The sequence below is a fragment of the Helicoverpa zea genome, chromosome 31, assembly GCF_022581195.2.
Source record: "Helicoverpa zea isolate HzStark_Cry1AcR chromosome 31, ilHelZeax1.1, whole genome shotgun sequence".
NCBI classification, from domain to species: Eukaryota; Metazoa; Arthropoda; class Insecta; order Lepidoptera; family Noctuidae; genus Helicoverpa; species Helicoverpa zea.
The window spans coordinates 11,206,017-11,220,079 of record NC_061482.1 but is presented as its reverse complement, the minus strand read 5'-3'; the positions used below and the strand labels follow the sequence as shown (position 1 = coordinate 11,220,079).

At 36.4% G+C, this 14,063-nt stretch overlaps 1 protein-coding gene across 1 annotated transcript in view; it reads right to left on the bottom strand.

The window, feature by feature from the left end:
* LOC124645278 (discoidin domain-containing receptor 2-like) overlaps positions 1–13,279 on the bottom strand; it is a 59,564-nt gene extending 46,285 nt beyond the window's left edge. Inside the window, exons 1-2 of the mRNA XM_047185076.1 lie at positions 12,991–13,279; positions 12,366–12,554 (exon numbers count right to left, since the gene is read on the bottom strand). Of these exons, the coding sequence (XP_047041032.1) occupies positions 12,366–12,554; positions 12,991–13,279 (478 nt within the window). The remainder of the gene's footprint in view (positions 1–12,365; positions 12,555–12,990) is intronic.
* Positions 13,280–14,063: the final 784 nt, after the last annotated feature.

Below are 14,063 nucleotides of genomic sequence, written 5' to 3'. Positions count from 1 at the left end.
ATTGTTGTATGTAAGGTAAGGAGGGTCTTTGAACTGTCTTGAAAAATGTGCCGTATTCACACATACAATGCATCAGTGAAAGTTTTGGAAGTCTAGATAATAAATAAAATTATTAGTTACATTTGAAAAGAATAAGTAAAGAATTCCGTAAAAAACCCTTCAAATTCAAATTCAATTGAGTTTCAATTCAATTAAGAGCAAGTTAAGCGTTTAGGGTATATATTTGTATAGCAACAGTTGATCAACATTCTTGATGAGCAACAAGAATGTTGCGTCGGACGAGAACTTGTCATTTGCCAATATTAACTCAGCAACGTGCTGCTGCAACTTTGTTTATAAACAAAAGTTTACCATAAATACGGCTTTAAAGTATTAAAACCAAACTTTCATTACGAGAACAATAAGGCTAGGATTTGCTTAGTTCAACCCAAAACCAACTCTTTTGCATAAATTATAATTTTGAAAACTTTGTTCTTGGGATAAAGTAAGTATTCATCGGGAACTAACGGAAAGTTATTTACAATCGCTTGATACTTTCCTAATATAGTCGGGGATTACAAAATCTGACATTAAATCCAAGACTTAGTAGTTCGAAATGATAAAGTTTCCTTAATACGTAATCATCGTTAGCCGTTTTATTGCCCCACTGACTGCAAGGCTGCGGCCTCTTCTTATGCAGACAAGGATTAGGAGAAGATTTATGTTAATCACCACGTTTGCTCAAGGCATATATGCGATGTCATACTTTAATGTCCAGGTTTCCTGTAGATGTTTTCCTTCACTTTACGTACTCAGTCATTGGTGTTCAAAGTATGCTTAGTACTTATATAGTTAGAAAGGTTCAAATACATATATGAGATTCATAAATAGGCGTATTAGTATTTTATGTCGATGACTCGCTTAAATGCTGTAGGTATAATGTTAATTGTGTCATTCTTTGAAAGGGCTGGACCATGTACTCTACATAATGCTGAGTGGTTTGTTTCATGGGTTTTAGCCATTATCGCGAAAACCACAGTTTTATAGTAACATGTATCGGTGATGCGCGATAATTGCGTTAAGAGTGGTATTTTGGTAATTTCCATTGATCGTCATTTCAGCTGAAAGGTTTTTGTACAATTTAATCTTTATTAATGTTTAATGGGTCGACTAGTTAATTTAATTTAAACTCAATATGCTTTATGTACTTCAATATTAAACAAGGATATTATATTAAATTTTGGCACAATTAATTATTAATTTTGTGGACAGCTTCATATTTTGTAGAATATAATGCTTAAATACTACTTATACGTATTAAACTGACCTGATCGGCTATTAACAAAATAATAGAATTATTAATTAGTTAAACATTTTAATTTATTTTGAAATTGATACTAAAATTATATTTTTTTTTGTAGGCACTAATGAGAAAAATTGTTCATAGGATGCAATCGACACCGTCAAACAATTAAGAACAAGCTGATATTCTTAGCATGTTAGGCAGCTTATAGATAAATTAAGAGACAGTGTTTGGAACCCCGAAACAGCCTCGAAACGTGGTTAGTTGTTTAACGTGTGAAACAAACGGAGTCTGTAGCTTTGTTACCACGCATGTACAGATAATGGAAACGCTACCGTTTGTGTGTTTTAATCGCCTCCAGCGTTTAGGTCTGGGTTAAATACGTCACGAACAAAGGACTCTTCGATCAATCGTTTGATTATCCTTTTGAATTGTCACAGAAAGGTAATGGTTTCAGTATTGTCTTGTTTCTGGGGTGGAATTTACAATTACGTTCTTCGATTCGATTTTCGAAACCGGATTATTCTGGTTTTATCTGTGGCAAGTTTCGAGTTAGAAAAAACAAGGTATGTTCAGAACCATCAGACCCATTAACTGTTATATAAAAAAAATAATAATAAAAGTCAAAAATATCTATGCTACTAACCCAGACCTATCATACGACGATTTCTTTACACTTTATGAGTAACGACCACAAGACACATCTAGTAATTTACAAGAATGTATGTGAACACAAAATGTGGTACGTACGTTCCGTCGCCTCGGCGTTTCAGACATTAGGTGGAAATTAATGATGTGGCACCGAGTGCTGCTCTGACAGACTTGCCTAGGGTTCATTACCCTGTCTTGGCAAACACCAGTGTGTCGTGAGCCTGTACTGCACCTGGTTATTATACTTTGAGAAGAGAAGAGCTTTTTATACATATATATATATATTTTTTTGGCTGATGGTACATAAAAATGCTGATGGTAAAAAAAAATTGTGCTGATGCTGGATGTGTGCGGTAGTTGAAGCTGATCTTTGTCGAGGTTCCAATGCTTTAAGGTGCTTTTAAAAAAACTCTGCCTCTGGCTTGTGGTGTCAGTCAATTGCTAAAGCGCTGTAAGACAGTAAGATCAAGATACCATTTCACATACAACTATTCTGAAAATGCAATGTACCTAAATGAATCCGCCCAGTAAAAAGGTGCAATAATAAAACGAATTAACGAATACCGTGCCAAAGTGTCCATTACAGAAATAGCACTTAAACATACAAAGTTCGGTGCAATTCATCGTCAAAGAGTCGAGTAACATAAAGCCGGAGACAGGAACTTTGAAAGAGAATCGTAACTACCCCTCACTAGGGCTGTTATTGTTTTGTTTACGCCTTCCGTCAGTCGACGGTGTGAAATTAAACTTAATTGTAACTGTTAATGTTGAATTATGTTGCTAATATCTTTATGTGTATATGACTTTGTAAGGAGAGAATTTGCTGGGTTTGGATGAGAAGATAAGTGTGGATTTTTATTTTGTTTTTAATTAGGTAAATTAATTTAGTATGATCAGAGAAGTGTGTTTTTATTTGAGTATGGAAAATTTTCGTGAACAAAACAAAAAGAGAAGGATTTTTAAAGTTGGTTGTCTTAATTTTAAAACTATAAAATATATCAAACAACTTATATCAGAATCTTTTAAAACGTATTTTTTTTGAATATTTTAAAGTTTAAGTTATTCTATTAGGATATATTTTTATGAAAGTGAATCGTGGCGTTGTTGACGTGAATTGCGCTACCCGTAATATGTGCCAACGGAAATGAAGATCATAAGAACAGTTGAAACAGTGAAATGAGAAAGAGTTTTCGGTTGAAATGTGGAAAATTTAAAGCTCTGTTGATGCAATAAGCAGAAGATGAAAGATTGGATCCCGCAATTAGCCTGTCAATATATACTTCTATCCTAATATTATGAAACTGAAGATTTTGTTTACTTTAGCGCGTCAATCTTAGAAAATGCTGGTTCGATTATAAAAATGATTTCACTGTTTTATAGTTCATTCGTATAAGGCTGACTTTAGAAAAAAATATAACGCACACTATAAAGTACCTCTAAAATTATTTTACAGCTTTACCAAAAAGATAACTTACACATATTCAGTGCCAAACAAGTTTGTTTATATTATACAGATACGATATGAAAATCGTTTTGGAAATCCCTTCATCAGGGTCAAATCCAAAGAAAATGAACTTGTTCGAGTTTCCTTTTTACCCAAGAGTATTTTCAAAGTTAGAAAAACGGAGCGACATTCTAACTTGTCTGGACTTTCCATTGATTTTATATTCTTATTGTAGGTATTCTTTTGTTTTGGATTTTTATTCGTCTTTCATTGAACGAACAAATTTTTTGTTTAATTTGTCGTGAAACGCAGTAATCAGATAAGTAGGTGCGAGTTTTGTGAGACTTATGAAAGTTGCAAGTAAATAGTGAAGTGTTGCTAAAAATGAATAGACGCCGAATGGAATCTACATTTTGGTTTTGTACTGAAATTATGTGAGAATGTATGGATGAAGGTATGTTTGTTATTCTTTCACGCAAAAACGGCTTGACCGATTTGGTTGAAATTTGGTATGTAGATAAGAGATAACACATAGGCTACCTACTTCTTATCAACACGCCACTCGGGCGAAGCTGCTAGCGGGAGCCAGTTTGAAATATAATCGAATATCTGAATTAATTACCGCTGTAAACAGACGAAACCGCGGCAATCAACTAACATACTAATTTGATAGCATCACATCCTTGGATATAACATCCTTGTGCTGCTCATAAGTTCGTCTCGCTCCATTGGCGACATTTCCGCGTCTCTGGATACAGTTACCGCGTTACAAGCGATTGTTCTATAATTACAGGCGGCTGCTATGAAGCTAACTGACGTATTTACTGTTATAGGTAATTAGGTTAGCTGTACAGTAGCATATTAGTGTAGTATAGTTCAATTTATACCTACATCTTAAGTAAAGCTGAAGAGTTTCTATGAAGGCGCTATTGAGCAATTTTTCCCGTTTTAGATAACCCATTTACTGATGAAACTTTTAGAGTAATTTTTAACCGCGTGCGCAAAGTAGTTCGCAGAAGCAGACGCAGGCAAAAACACTAGCTGAAGCTTGTAAATGGCTATACACGTGTTGGGATATTTGAGCTTTTTTTCATGCCATCATTACCTACTAAATGATTTTGGATGGCGTTGGTGTTAAGATAAATCCTGATACATAAACATGTGGAAAATACTACAGAATGTTTCTTTACCCGTAATTAGGTCACTGAAATATATTTTTCTATAACTTTGTCCTTGCCTAACCTACAAAGCACCCACACACTTCCATTCTTTAGTTATTTAGCCCACTTCAAAAGAAATCAACGGCTTTACAACATTTAGGCAAATATGCTTCTGAGAAATTTCTATTCTATCAAACATTTTAATGTCTAAAGATGCTTAGTGACGATAAGCTTAAGAACACCACAAAGACTAGTAGGTACATAAATGGGACGCTTCTTTGAAATCTTCACTAATATGAGAATAATAATAAAAATATGGTTGTTTGTTTGTAACCTGATTGCTCCAAAACTACTGAACCGATTAGAAAAATTCTTTCACTGTTAGAAAGATACATTATTACTGAGTAACATATAGTATCATAGAATATACTTTATCCAGGTACGAGAAGAATTTTCACCAAGACGCTGGCGCAGCCGCGGGAAAATAGCTACAGTATGCAATAAAATGTGATATTCGCGTCTACGTCACAGAGAGGTCAGTGAGGCAGTAGTTACGATGTCACGTTATGTAAGGCTTTCGGGGGCAACTGACGTCGGCTATAGTTCTACTGGCATAGAAGGGCAATCTGTTGCAACGTGGCAATTAACAACAGCCCGATTTCCATTTCGATTCCGACCGGCTGTTGGAATACGTCTTCGTATAACATATAAAACTCAGGAGTTACTCTTTGCTTGTATGAAGTTGTGTGAACCTTTGAAGCTATCAAAGCCTTACATCGTTTTAACACTGGTACTTTTCCCGCTCGGGTTTTATAAGTGTAGAAAAACCAAGCATGTCGGAATGAGTCGCGTATACAACATGTAAAGTAATTAACGCACACCCTCAAACACCCCAATTAGAATATTATGTTGTAATCATAATACATACACTGAATTCTTAATTTAACATGTATATGCATTGTTATTTACTAAATTAGTCATACCAAATCTTGGAGAACTTTTTGGTCATACTACTACGCACGCAAATATCGCGCCGCGCGCCGCTCGACTCGACACAACATAACGAAACTACGGAAAAAGCCGACAATACACGAAGTCTTATTACTTTGAGTTACGGTCTATTTGAATTTGTTTTGACTGTACAGGGTTAATATGACAATAATTTCCGTTGTTTTAATTATTTTTGGGATAAATAATTACCTATATTAAAAATGATATAAATCGATTCAGTAAACGATTCTGAACAAACTAATTTCAGGATGTGCGTTAATTAAGTTACATGTTGTATATGCGAGCTACAAAAATCCTCTAGTGTGAAAGCATTGCAGTATGAAACGACCACGAACTTTTTAATGTTATGGTATAATAGTAAGGGTTGGAGTATAAAGACCAAAATAGTTGGTGGCTGGTAGGTATAAGACGTGTAAAGTCGTAGAGCTCACCTAGTCTAAGAAGTAGCTAGAAAGTGCTCCTTTGAGCAGTTCCTTTGTTACTTTTGTGAAAAATAATAAAAATCAAGCTGACTTCGATCTGAGGTACTTTTGAAGCTGATCCTATTACTGAAATGATTCTATAGAATTTTGATACGGTTTCAACGACTTGGTTTCCGTTGCAATGTAGGTGTGCTTCGATTTGTAAGCAGATTCGTATTGTTATATAAAAGCGGAAATAAATATAGTCGGTCGATAGTTTGATCAGGCTCAGCTAAATGGTAGTGAATAGTTAAGAGAAGTCCACGATTACCTTCAAATTAAGCTGTCAAACAATTAGTAGGTCAAAGTATCGGCCGACAGTTTAGTCTGTAGTGTGAGGGGTCTCTTAATGTCCCGGGAATTTCTGTATTACTTCCCATTTTTATTCTGTACTACAATAGGTTTTAGATCGAAAAGACGATATTCTTTATGTGTTTTATAGAGCAGTGTATTAAAAGATGGAATTGTAAAACTCGCCATATGACGCATAAACAATCGTCAAACCCCGTGTATTCAGGGTATTAGAAAACCTTTTAGCAAGCTATTCACGCATTCATATGAATGACAGCATACTTGTTTTTACAGTTTGTACTGAAAACTCTGCGTGTGTCCGACAGACGCAAAAACGCATAGATAGACAAACAAATGCGTCATGGTCACGGAGTAAGGAAAGATAGCGGAGATGTTAAAAGGTAGGTCAGGCGCCTTCTTGTAGGTCAAAAAAGAGTACGGCAGGCGTGATGACTTTCTTGAACTAACGGAGCATTTGGGTTCCTTAACAACTTAAAACCAATCTGTTAAAGATTGGTCTTGATTGATTGGTGATTTTACTTTGAAAATGGCGGAGCTTCTTGGTTCGTTCAATACCCGCATTTTAGAGAGCTATTTTCTTAGGAGATTTGGCATTCTGACATCTCCGCTAGTTATTTTGTTCTCCATGGTCATGGTAGTGCGTAATATTGTTTGCTTGAGACACGTTCAGACAAGCCTATTTGACATCTTCTTAAATGCGAATTTGTATATAATTTGTATATAGAATTTGTATTTATTTCTTTATACAATGGGACTCATCTACTGAAATAGTACAATTGCTTACAATCTATATTGTCTAGAATTTTCCATTAAATTTTTTGGTCATTATTGTGTTTTTTTTTTTTCTAGAAAAATAAACTTTCAAAAAGTTTAGGAAAGAAAGTTTTATAACCAAAACAAATTAAGCCGTAATTAAATATAGTTATTTTCTCATCACTTTACTAGCCTTGTCGTGTGACAGTCAAAATAGCGAAACAGTTTTTAAACAAACTTTTTGTTTCGTATAATTATAGCCGTTGTTCACATACATGTTTATTGCAGGTCGTTAAAATCGCGGGTGCTTTGCAAAATTGCAGTTTAAAATCGGATGCTAAGGCAGCGTTTGTGTCCCGTTGTTTACCAAAAAAGGCCACAATTATTCCGGTACATTCATGTTATAGCACCGCATGCTCATACAGAGAAAGAGGGACGCCAGATATGCGGTTACATGGACATGAAAGGGATAGCAACACCGTCCTCTTGCGGGAACAATTTGTCACTGTCTCCGGCAATTTCCTCTTGTAACTAGTTTTTTCTTTGCGCCACGTAAATTTAATTTCAGCTCTTTGTTGAACCAGTTTGAAGCGGTTGTAGCCGACTAGTACCCACAAACTTTTTTCTTTAATGTTTTTCCACACTAGTTTGATTTCTATGTGTGTTTGTTCACGTTTTGTTTGAGTGGACTATTGTGTTATGTGTTTCAATTGTTTAGTTTGCATAATTTTATTGCGTATAAGCGAGTAATGTTTCAGTACGTTTTACTGCAAAGACAAACATACAAAAGAAGTTCCACTCACACACTGTTATTGAGCATTTATTCAAGAACTCGCACTCGTGGTCATAAGTTGACATGAGCTGACATGTATGTAAAACAACATGCCATAATTCTGCTCACTACATCATGTTAGAAACCGAGAATAAAGCGTGAAAAAGGCTGAAACCTTATTTCACGCCAGTTGCCCAACGTTGCCGCTGTTATCCTAAAAAAAAAAACATAAAAATCATGTCAGAAACAAGAACCCTTCACTCCATGTTAAGATATAACCTCACTCAGAGGAATATATTTTACGTAAAGATGTATTCTGGAAAATAGCACTTGAATTTATTAAAATAGTGTTGCTCCCAAAGTGGATTGAAAGCAGGAATCACAATTGAATTAAACAGTTTTTAGCTGCCAAACAAAATAAACTTACTACTTAAATAACAGTCGAGACATTAAAAAAACATTTCCTTTAAAACAGTTTCTTTAATAGCATTGAAAGTTTTTTGTATAAAAATATTGTAATCGCGGCTACACTGTTCAATCGGAACCGTAGCAATATTTCGTAGCGTGTGCTACGAAATTTCGTAGCACGTACTACGGTTTCTAGGTTGTATCGCGATATTGGTTCCAGTTTGTGCTTGATTGTAGTAAAAGATTTCTAGCATTACAAAAAGGAACATAATATAAAATAGGAGTTTCTTTGTTAAATTTATTTTTATTGTCTTGTTTTATTTAGTTTGGTGACAATTATTTTCAACAATTTTACACTTGTATTTCAGAGTTTGACATAGTTACTATCAGGTAACTGTTATAACGATGGCTATTTTTGGTAAAGGAGTTCCTATTTCTCTATGGCATCGAGCCAATTGTGCCTCATCATATAACACAATGGAGAAGACTTCAAATAATATTTTCCTTGTTAAACTCTGCGACGCATAAATTTGGCATATACCCACAATTCTGTTAGGCACGTTTGTAGATATTTGTGATAGAATATTGAATATTCTTTGGTTTGATATGAAATGAGTTGATTAAATAACTTTACCAAATTGTCGTGATAGCCAGCTGAATTATAAATTATAAGTGCAGTAAAATCGTTTAAAGTACTTAAGTGAGTCACAACGACACTTAAAAAGTATTTTTATCAACCAAATAATAACGAGATATTTTATATAAGTGTTAACAAAACTAACATAGTGGTAAGAGCAGCACTTTTTATAATTATCTGTACTACGAGTACTTTGTGCAAGTACCTAGTAAAAGTACCGATAAAATTTTACTGTCAGACACATAAAGTTGTCTATACCATTACCCACGTAATTAAAATGGAATATTTTTAGCGTACCCAAACACCGTTCCCAGAACTAAATTTCACGCTCTGAAAACTTTCTAACAACGTTAAATTGTTCGAAATACAAAGGTACAGTTCAATGAAATCTAATTTACTTAAATCGTTTTATTTGAAAACCTGTATAAGAGCCGATAATAATGAATGGCAAAAAATGAAAAATCGCTTTTCACGATGCCCCATCTATCTAATAAACCTAATATTGGTTTGATGCGCGCTCAAGAGGCGTGAAATGAGTCCCCTCCCCCCGCGCACCCCCGCCAGCGTAACCTGACCTGTACTGTTTTTACTTTTATCCCCGACGTTGATAGAAAATGTTTTCTTACTATAACACTCCTGGTTTTTCCTGCCTGGTTCGTGTTGCACCTCGTTGCCGACTTTCAATTTATATTTGAAAATGTGGAAAGTTTATTTATGCTCAGTTTATAGAAATCAAGATAAGTTTGTAAACATTCAAGAAAGATATCAATTTCTATGCAGATTTAGGTTGCGTCGGATAATCTCCGGATATAATATGCGCTTTGGCAGGAGCAAGCATGGCTACACGCCAATAAGTGGTATTTTAGTGACCGCTACAAGATTGATCGACTAAAAACTCTTAGGCGCATATTTTCAGGCCGTATGAAGCTTAGGGTTGAATATTTTGTATTTTTTTCACGAGTTAGGTGATGTACGAAGTCATATATGCAATAATATTTATTTCATGACTTTGTAATAAAAGCATAGAAATAAAAACATAACCCTTCCCGGCTGGCGAGTAAAAACAAAAAGAAATTATTTAAGAACATTTTCTTTAAACTTTTCACTTCCACATGACGGCTCGTACCAATGTCCACTTTATTAATAAAGTAAATCTCTCTAATGGCCCAAAATAACTGAACGTAGCGGTACTTTTTGAAAATTAAAATGCTCGAAGGGTTTGACATACCGCGTTAACTGTGCACATTCTTCCGATGGCCGGAGTCCGAAGTGTCCGAGTAACTCACAAATTACGTCCGTCCGTTGTTTAGAAGCAAGTAATTTTGAGTGTCTCACCCACCTCCTATGGTGACATTCCTTAAGCCCTTGGCCCTCGTCCCCTCGTTAAACTATGCGACTTAAAACGGCTATTGGCGAACATATCACACTCGTGAAGTTTTCAAGATCAGTTTAACTTGACGGCGGAATGTGATATTTATTGTGCACGGTAATGAACATGGTACAAGTATGGGGCTTTATTTAGATGCAGAGCTTAAAATACAAGTTTTATTGTAGCATGTGTTATGTCGCAGAGTGTGAATAAAAAATATTGCCATTAAAGTTGTTAAAAGATCAGGGCGGTTATTATTATAATAGTGTGTCAAAACACTCATTGAACAAATGCCTACAGTTGTTTTGTCTCATAAATATAAAAATAGACTAAGAAAAAATATCTTCTATTCAGTCTTCTGTTTATCAAACTTTATTTATCTTTAATGCCTATTGATACACTTTTGTGTAGGTTATTGACGAAAGGTCGAAATCTATTTTGTTATAACAAACATCATTAAAAAAAACGTTTTCTGTTTGTTTTTTTGGCTACGAAACTACTAAATCTTTCTAAAAATTCTTTCACGGTTGTGAAGCTAGACTATCGCCGAGTAACATAGGCTATATTTTATCCAGATGCGGGATACAGTCTCCACGGGACTCGAGTGGAACAGCCACTAACCAATAGGCACTCCTATGCCTGTACAACATACACATATATAGGTAGATATAACCCCACAGATGACCGGAGGGGTTAGCAAAAACATCATCCTCCGAGCCTTTTCCCAAACTATGTTGGGGTCGGCTTCCAGTCTAACCGGATTCAGCTGAGTACCAGTGCTTTACGAGAAGCGACTGCCTATCTGACCTCCTCAACCCAGTTACCCGGGCAACCCGATACCCCTTGGTTAGACTGGTGTCAGACTTACTGGCTTCTGACTACCCGTAACGACTGCCAAGGATGTTCAATGACAGGGGTTAGCAAAAACGAACTCTTCATATTACCCGTGACGTGTTCAGCTAATCAGTAAGTGAAACGTCACGTGCAGCCTAACGAGCGTCTAATTGTTCTATGATTTATCTCGCGCGGTCACTTACCTGCGCCCGGCTTACGTCATTTTTGCCTAATGACTGCGAGATACGCACGGAATTATTATATTTTTGATTTAGGTACTTTGGTTATTGCGAATTAGGTATAATGTGCCGGACATATTTTTTTATTAATTTGAATAATAATGTTTATTTTTTAAGAGAGAATAGTAGAATGTCTCATGTTACATACTATTAAAAAGTACCTACACTTTATTTTCTACGTGCTACTTGGAATTAGGTACGACTGAAGTTTCTGTTTTTAATTTACCAAAAAAAAAAACCAAATTAAAACAAAGGGTTTGTTTGTTTGCTTGAAAACGCTAATCTCAGAAACTACTGGTCCGAAAAAAATCTTACAGTTCCCACGGGATGTGGGTAAAACCACTGGGTAGTAATAGCTAGTAGTATATATGAATTCTTTATAGCGCTGTATATTTAAGGCTGACCGCTGGGCCGTAAATAAAGCACTGCCGATAAATTAATAATGTTGTTTCTGGGCGGCTTTGTTAGTGAAGTATTGCGTGGTTTACACAGCCTGTGTAACCCCAGACAAGACTGTTATGTTAGCAACTGCTTTATAGTAATATTCTTAATACCCAATCTTCAACATAACATCAATAATAACGATAATTAATCCCGAGAAATAAAACAAAAGCTATGTTCCGTCGCATTAGAAATGATCGAACCTACTAGAATGAAAGTAATGTCTCCATCTAGAAATAGCGCAAATTCTGTGTACAGTACACAAACAAACGAATTTCTAGGAAAATGAAGACCCTATTTATAATCAGTGGGATGATCGTATAATACACCTAATCGGAGATCGTGTCTCAAGTGTAATGGTGTGAAACTTTCTTGTATGTTGGTGAATGTTTCATGAGAGCCGGTGAGAAGTGACAGAATGAGTAACAGACGGATAGTCTGAAACTAACTACGTCTGTGACTACCACTGCTACAGCTTGTAGCATACATTTTTAAATTTTGCTTACGTTGGAAAAAAGGCCGGGTCCATCATGATAGTAGTCAGAGGCGTGGCTACCAGAGCTCCGTTTGCAGCCGTACTTAAGCACTTACTGTGGTCTAAGTTTCTTGGGTCTACTGTGGTGGTGGCAAGAGTTGTGGTAGGCTCCATGTCACCATCACCGTCTGGTGGGGTTGTAGTGGTCGTGGTAGTACGGCGGCGGCGCCTCTTATGCTGCTTCCCCGGCCATCGACGCTGCGGCCCGACCAGCGGCGGTGCGGTGCCACGCAGACGCTTCTGGCCTAAAAGTAGAGTACTTACTACGGTGGGGTGTTAGTTAATGTGTGGACCCTCAGCTTTCTTTTTATCCCACACACATTTTACCTGTTTATAAGCTGTCCTAACTTATTATAACCCCAATCATCCTCTGGTTTTTTCACCTGGCTCCAATACTCCCGGCTTAAAATAAGTACTTACCATAGCAGATAAATCCGTACATTTGCTCGTATAGTGCAGTAGTGGTTGTTCAATAGAGCGTGTATCATGGCCAGCGAGTAAGCGTCATGTTAGCAAGCACACACGTGACACACCACAAGCTTCACCCCTGTACTCCCTGATGCGATGATGACTGATATGGCTGTCATGGTAGATCAGTTTTATGTCGATCTATGTACTTATGTTGATATGGATATGTGTATCTCTATGATTATGTGGTGGTGTTGTGTATAGGTGACTTACTGTGGTCGAAGGCGCGAGGATCTACTGTCGTAGTAGTGGTGGTAGTGGTAGCATCAGCTACGTCATTGTCGTCTGGGTCTACTGTGGTAGTAGTGGTAGTGGTGCGCTTGCGGTTGCGTTCGCGTTTGCCGGGGCGGCGGGGCGCGGGGGGCGCGGTGGCCGCGGTGACGTCAGCGTCGCGGCGCTCCTTGGCCACTGATTGGTCGCCGCCATTGCCGGGCTCGGCAAGGACAAGCGCCACCAGTGACACGGCCAGCAACCGTATCACCAGTGGCGCCAATCTCCCCATTGTGCCTGCAGACAAACATACACACGGTTACTATGAAGGATAGTTAATAATAATAATAAACTTGAGCCCACGCAGCCTCATTAAGAAGTGCTTATTAGTTGGTTACATAAAAACTCGGTTAGAGTTCTTACGTCTCCACTCCAAATTAGAACCACAAGAACGCAACACTTGTTTCATAACATGTTACTTAATATGAAACTGGAAATACGGTTTTCTTTTAAGCTCGTTCTCTTTGCAAACCATACTTATGTGGACTTAATTACTTTATACATTCATCACGTTTTTGTAACAACTATTTTTAAAAATGTAAAACTTTAATAAGATGAGCGATGAACATTTTAGCTATGTAGTACGGTGTCTCTCTAATTAAGAAAATTTTCGTTAGCGTACTCTGTACGTTGTATCATTTACTTAAAGAAAGAATTTTCAATATTACAAACTTTGGCGTCTGCTTTAAAAATATTATGAAGCCCTAATTGAAGCAAGCGCTTCTTAGAAAATTAAATATTATTTTTTAAATAATGAAAGTGAAATTTCAAAAATTATTATAAGAAATTAAGTTTTCACGAGGCACATTCTGATACGTATAAAAAGGTTATAAAACATTCCTCTTGATAGAAAATTTCAAGTTCTTAAAATAACGTTGAAATGAACATACCATTCTAAGAATAGAAATGATAGCGAGCATTTATTTATTAAAAAAAAGCATTCACACAAATCACTACTTTCCTGCACTCAATGCCATTTTCTCAATTTCATCCATAGCGTCTTACGGTGTAGTGAA